The sequence below is a fragment of the Morus notabilis genome, unplaced genomic scaffold, assembly GCF_000414095.1.
Source record: "Morus notabilis unplaced genomic scaffold, ASM41409v2 Scaffold985, whole genome shotgun sequence".
Classification (NCBI taxonomy): domain Eukaryota; kingdom Viridiplantae; phylum Streptophyta; class Magnoliopsida; order Rosales; family Moraceae; genus Morus; species Morus notabilis.
The window spans coordinates 39,775-47,006 of record NW_010356679.1 but is presented as its reverse complement, the minus strand read 5'-3'; the positions used below and the strand labels follow the sequence as shown (position 1 = coordinate 47,006).

At 37.4% G+C, this 7,232-nt stretch overlaps 1 protein-coding gene across 1 annotated transcript; it reads left to right on the top strand.

The window, feature by feature from the left end:
- The first annotated feature begins 207 nt into the window (after positions 1-207).
- Positions 208-6,334, top strand: LOC21399192 (probable transcription factor PosF21). Its single transcript, XM_010088395.2, has 4 exons — positions 208-1,663; positions 4,568-4,700; positions 4,909-4,993; positions 5,589-6,334. The coding sequence occupies exons 1-4, from the start codon at positions 963-965 to the stop codon at positions 5,957-5,959; spliced, it is 1,290 nt and encodes a 429-aa protein (XP_010086697.1). The 5' UTR covers positions 208-962; the 3' UTR covers positions 5,960-6,334.
- The last annotated feature ends 898 nt before the right edge of the window (positions 6,335-7,232 follow it).

The window sequence follows — 7,232 nt, the reverse complement described above, 5'->3', positions numbered from 1 at the left end:
GTGAGAGCTTTTTACTGTAACAAAACTCGAATTCTAAACTCGAATCAGCGAAATAAACGAGACCTATAAGTATTAACACATTAATTATATAGTATTGTATTAGAGATACTTGTAGCGTACGTTATCTAGTTAAGTCTAGTCTAGTGTATATAAGACCGCGTACGCGTAGATATTACGAGTAGGTATATTATATATGTGTGTGTGTATATATCGTCGCTTAGAAGCTTCCGTGCTATCCTTGTCTCTCAGATCTCTCTCTCTCTCTCTCTTACATTCTCTCTCCATGTAACGCAGTTATTGAAATTCGCTCTATTGCACTAAAAGCCGTTGGATTCTCTCCATTTTACACCTCCCCCGCATTCCATGATCTGCCCCTGAGCTCTCTGTAAGAAGGAATGTTCATTTTCCCGGAAAAATCATAATCCCTATTATGTATTTTCCCGGAAACTTTCATTTTCCCTCGGATTCCCCCTGCAGCTGCGCTTAACTCACCAATCTGATGGTTTTTTGAGCTTCTCTGGAGCTGACTTCTTGGATGTAATTTCGTGTTTTGTTTACTTAACGCAATGATCAGAATTCAGATCTTAATAGGTTTTCTCTATATATTTCAGTCCTAAATTATCAATCGTTTTGTTGTTGTTTCTTAAGTTATCTAAATTCCCAAAGGTTTGCTTGAGATTCTAGGGTTTTATCTGTTGTTCTTAATAGTTAATAGTCTCTTATTCGGAGCTTGACGGACGATAGATTTTCCCTATTTTGTTTTCTGATGTTTTAAAGTCAAGGTCTCTTGAAATTTCATAATCTTCAAGGTCTCTGTTTTTTGTTTGTCAGTAGAATTTGTGAACTCGCTTCGTGTTCCGAGGGAAATCCGATTTCGAGTTTTTTAAGAATAGGGTTTTTGTTTGTTCAGGAAGAAATTACCGTTTCTAGGATATATTATTAGGGTTTAGCATTTCATCTGAATGGATAAGGACAAGTCCCCTGGTCATGGTGGCGGTTTACCGCCCCCTTCGGGTCGATATTCGGGGTTTTCGCCTGGTGGTAGTGGTTTCAATGTGAAATCTGAGCCATCCAGCTCGTCGTTTCCTCCTTTGGCCCCCGGTGGTAGCTCAGACGTGGGTCATTTTGGGCATGGATTGTCTGCTGATTCCGGTCGGTTTAGCCATGATATTAGCAGAATGCCGGATAACCCGCCGAGGAAATTGGGTCACAGACGAGCACATTCTGAAATCCTAACCCTTCCTGATGATATCAGCTTTGATAGTGATCTCGGTGTAGTGGGTGGTGCGGATGGTCCTTCGTTTTCTGATGAGACCGAGGAAGACTTTTTTTCTATGTACCTTGATATGGATAAGTTCAATTCTTCCTCTGCTACATCGGCCTTCCAAGTGGGTGAGTCGTCTTCTTCTGCAGCAACTGCAGCTATGATCGCAGCACCAGCTTTGGGTGCAGCAACTTCCTCTGCAGAGGTTGCAGGCAGTGGTTCTAATGAGAGGCCTAGAGTTAGGCACCAACATAGCCAGTCCATGGACGGATCGACAACCATCAAACCGGAAATGCTTGTTTCAGGTTCAGAGGAGATTTCTTCAGCAGATTCCAAGAAAGCCATGTCGGCTGCTAAGCTTGCCGAGCTTGCTCTAATTGATCCCAAGCGTGCAAAAAGGTATAGCTTTTTTCCTTCAGCGGTTTTATCCTTATTCGACTAGCTTTGTAAGGAAGTTCTGCAAATCAATGGATTTAATTTTATCCTCATTTTTATACGTACTCTGAAGGCGGGCCTTGGCACCATGGTGGGAGTGCTTGTGTTTGCACCCGGGGTCTAAGGTTTGAATCCCGGAAACGGTCTCTCTTTTGGGGTAGGGCCGCATACATATGGGATTGAGCTTTTCCCGGAGCCTGTCATAGTACGGGAGCCTCTTTGGCACTGGGGTCCGCTTTTTTTATACGTACTCTACTTTCAGCTGCTAATATAGGTCTAACCGTCACCGACTGATATTGGCTTGTTTTTTTGTTGTATACTTATTTATTCACATTTAATTTATCTTTTCCATAGAAACTATTGGCTTTCTGCTCATACCATTCTTACTGGAAGATTCCCAAGTGATTGAGAGGCTCCACAGATAATTTTCTACATAATCCACACATACATATACATTTTTGTGATGTACATCTGTATTTAAACGTGTACTACGCGTGCCTCCCCCCCCCCCCCCCCCTCCCCGCCCTGAAAAAAGTCCAGTCTGCATCTGACTGATTGAAATGGAAACTACGAACTATCCAGATTGAAAAACATTTCATTCTATTGTTCTAGTTGAGCAGTATATATAAATGTTAGCATGTTTTCAGGTGACCTTGATGGATGCCCCCCCCCTCCCCGCCCTGAAAAAAGTCCAGTCTGCATCTGACTGATTGAAATGGAAACTACGAACTATCCAGATTGAAAAACATTTCATTCTATTGTTCTAGTTGAGCAGTATATATAAATGTTAGCATGTTTTCAGGTGACCTTGATGGATGCTTGAAAGTATAGTAGTTTAAGGTTCAAGTTCTCGAGGAGGAGGATTTTCTAAGATAAAAGAATACTAGGAAAGAATAATAAATGGAGTGAGAGAAATGGGTTGGGATAATAAATGGGGTAAGGTTAAAGAGTCAATTCGTATTGTAAATGAGCAGCGAAAAAGAGAAATAAAATAATGAATTGAAGTGTGCAGAGGAACTTAAGGGAGGAGGGTAGAAATCAAGAAGGTGGCTTTAGAAAGCTGGATTTTCGGAGAGGGTGGGCCAGTGGACAGCGAAGTTTTCAGCCAGAAGGTGTACGTAAAAGGAAAAAATTGAAAAAAAGGCGTGTTTAAGTATACATGTTAATATTTCACATGGAATATTTCATGGTATATTCGATTAAGATAGACATTTCGATTTGCCAAACAGAAGGCCTTAATGGAATTTGTTTGTCTTCTTAAACCAAAACTAAAGGAGTGGTATTGAACTGGTTCAGTAGATGTTCTCAATCTTTCTTTCTTGCACCCTTGATTGCTTCTAAGTTAATTTTTGCTGTGATATGTTGAAGAAAAAAGTTAATCTAAGGTAATTTTTTGCCTGCTAGTGTTCATACAGTTCTCTCTTTATTTCAAGCATAGTTCTGATTTTCATTGTTGTATTATTGATTTGTGTTAGTTTTCCTTCATTTTAAGCGTAGTATACCCAAAATAAATGTTGCGGGAGACTTGGTAATTTTTGTTGGTATCTGCAAAGTTCTGGGTCTCTATTTTCCTGATTTCAGTGCTTTTGAAAGAATCCTTGGTTTGTTGGTTATAGCTTTTGTCATATAAAGTTTAGGGGCTAAATGGCACCTCCTTCCCCCTTTAAAATCAAGATTGGAGGAGATCACGGGCTCAAATATTTGTAGGCTTGTTTGTTTTAGAACAAAGGGTGAAAAGAGAATAGTTAATAGCCTTATTATATTTTCATTAAAAACAAGTAGATCATAGTCGTGGTTCTGTGTTATGTTACATGTATATACAATTTTTGGTCTAGCGATATTTGAAATGTTTAAATGATTGACAAGACATTCTTTTGTGTATATTTTATTTGATTCCAATCTACCCAAATTTGTAGGGGTTTCTTCAGGAACTTGTGGTAGTTGATTTAACGTTTCTAGAAAATAATCAATTATAATTTTAATTAGCCGCAGGTGCTGTGTTGCAGCCGTTTTGAAATTTCCTTCTGTAATAGAGGAATATGTCGGCTTCTTAGTTCTCTTTTTTGAACATTGGAAACTGTAATCTAATATATATAGTATATATGGATAAATATTAATCTCAACAATTATTTGTGGTACACCTAATCTCATCTATTGGAATAAAAGTGTTTTGCAATACAAAATTTACTAGAGATGGACACTTGAGGTCATTGTGTTTGAATAATTTGCTTCATAATTACTTCAAGGATTCTATGCATATGTAACTTGCACGTGGGCATTTTGGTTGTACCCAGTGGCTTCATTTTCAGTGGGCTGAAAGAGTTTTCAGTGCCTGTGTTTTTCTTTTGTCCTGTTTGTATTACTAGATCCGCAGGAATGACTTAAGAAGTTGATGTTTACTGATGTTTTCCTCAAATTATATCGAAATAAGTAAATTGAACTCAGTCCCTGACAGATGCATTTTGTTGCGAGGGATACCTCACATCTCTGGTCGCCCCTCCATCCAGATAATATGCAGGGTTGTTGTTCTTGTTATTGTTGCTGTTGCTGTTGTTTTCTTCTTTTTTTTTTTTCTTTTTTTAGTTAAAGATTTTGATAAGTTTTGTTCTCTGAAGAAATCATGTTTAGTTAGTTCTGTGTCATGATAACTTGCTTGGAAGAAATTTGGTTCAGTTATTATCTGTGGCATGATGGTTTGTTCAAAAGTCTTTTGCTTTTGCAAGAATTGTTCTTTGTTCCTCTCTCCCTCCACACACCTTAAGGATTCCCCTTATTCCTTAATTTTTCCTTTCCCAACTTGAAAAGGAAAATGGGTTGCTGTTATTTCCCTCTTAAACATTATGTTGATACCTGTATGTTATGTAATAGGATTTGGGCAAATAGGCAGTCTGCTGCTAGGTCAAAGGAAAGGAAGATGCGGTACATTGCTGAGCTTGAAAGAAAAGTTCAGACCCTGCAAACAGAAGCAACTTCGTTGTCTGCTCAGTTGACTCTCTTGCAGGTAAAGTATATTGACTCGGAAGAGATTCTTTATGGTGGAAAGTATAATAGTTTCTGTAAATTGGGGGGTGCTTATTGGATAGATGCTAGCCTACAATTATCTTAGTAGTCTTATCTACAAGTGGTTGATTTTATTTTATTTGGGTTTGCTCACATCTACAAAAGATTGATTAATGACTGTTATCTACTTGTGTGTGTTATGTGAGCAGAGAGATACAAATGGTCTGACAGCAGAGAATAGTGAATTGAAGTTGCGCTTGCAAACGATGGAGCAACAAGTTCACTTGCAAGATGGTGAGCGCCCCTTCCCTTTTTTTTTTTGTTTTTTTTTTCTCGGGCCAATTACTATTGCCTGTTTCTGATTGCGTCCTTTATTTACTCCATGATTCTCTCTGTTTTTTTTTTTTTTTCTTGTTTCCTTTTTCATATATCAAGAAAAGAAAATACGATCTGTATCTAGTATGTTGTTAGGATGTAGGATATTTGCCTAAGGTAGCTATTTAGCACAGTTTCAATCACCTGACACGAATAATTTGTAAAGCGAGGCTTCTCCTAGATGTCATTTTCATTATGCTTTTTGTTTAGTGTTTACTTTGCCTTGGAAAATATCCTCGTTTTGAGGATATCGTATCCTCTTTTTCTGTGCATTATGATTCATATGTCAATACACAAATGTGCTTGTGACTTATTTGGTTATGCACGGGTCTGCAAAAGTGCCTATGGTGCCCTGCCTGACTGTAATATGAAATAAAAATCCACAGAGGAAATTGTGAAGCAATAGTTGGTGCTTAAATGTCAAGTTCCACAGAGGAACATAGCATTCACAACCCAAATGGAGTAATGTCTACTTTCCAGCTCATGATGACGTTGCTTCTTATTTTTCTGGCAGCATTGAATGATGCACTGAAAGAGGAAATTCAGCATTTGAAAGTAATGACTGGGCCGGGGCTCCCGAATGGGGGACCTATGATGAATTTTTCCTCTTTTGGAGCTGGTCAGCAGTATTATCCGAACAATCATGCCATGCATACTCTTTTAACTGCTCAGCAGCAGTTTCAACAGCTCCAGATTCATTCTCAGAAGCAGCAGCAGCAACTGCATCAATTTCAGCAGCATCAACTGCATCAACTTCAGCAGCAACAGATGCAACAGGAACAGCAGCAGCCGCAGCAAAGCGGGGACCTGAAAATCAGAGGAACCATGCCTTCTCCGAGTCATAAAGAAACCGCATCAGACATCAACTCACCAGAAACTTTGTGATCTTGCCAGTCATAGTTCAAATTAGTAGTTCTATCACCATTTAGGAACACATCGTTTTCGTTTCCCCGTTTTGATCGTTTAGCAGGTACGTCAATATAAACTACATTATTTGTAGGTTGCTCCACACATTCTCGGAGCTCAGGATTGAATTGTTTTGTTACACATGTTTTATTTGGCATAGTTGTAGCTAGCACCTTCTGGTCGGTAGTTCTGTTAACATTTAGATGTTGCGGATTTGTTTTAAGCTGTTACTTTGCTCTTTCATTCTCGCACTCTGCACTCATGTATGGAAAAATGTCGGTTCACATGTCCGAGTCTCCTTTCCATGGAGGTTGTGATTTAGTTAATTTTAAGAGACAAGCTGTGACGAGGAAAGCTGCGTAATTTTGAATTTAAAGTTGGGTTTATCGTTTATAATTTTATTTAAGATTATGTTCATCTCTTATTTAGAATATTTAGAATGTTTATTTGAAGTCTATCTTATTATTTTCATTTCTATATAGTGGTTGTAATTTCAATTAATAAGAGTATTTCTATACAAGGCATGTTTACTTTGCATCAAAGGCACTTTCACATCTAATAATATGTTTACTTATAAAATTAGTAGACGTTTGATTCATAGATTCAGAATTATGATTCATAATTAGAATTATGATTCAGAACTATTCTCATTTTACGTGTATTTTTTGTTAAAGAAAAATACTGTAAAGAATCATGATTCAGAATCAGAGACGAATACAGGAAATAAACATTCTCTTAGTAATGGAGATTTAGTGGGCCCTACGCAATATAGAGAATGAGGAAAGGGAATGTCAATTTTTGTACCACCTTTCATTGATCGCTTGTCAAAGTAAATGAATGTTAAATTTTATATATCTATCTTTAATGAATTATTATATAGTCAATGATTATCAAATTATATAAAGGATATTTTAGTGATTACATTCACAATATTGTTATTCCTAATTTAGTAGACATAAGAAAATGAATGGAATTATTCCCATTACACCATATGATTTTTAATCATATTACTTTGCTTTTTAATCTTATTACGTTTCTCATTACATTTTTTTACCGCACTCTTTCTGTTTCATTTACTCTAGTCCTACATCGATTTGTACAAGTAAATCGACTCCTTCCAATGTCGACACCACATGTACCACTGGTTCGAAAAATTACAATCTACATGGCCATCAATATGTGTCTCGTCTTGGCCAAATAGATAACATGTCATAATCTTAATCCTTGATGGATATTTTCAAATTTATGGATT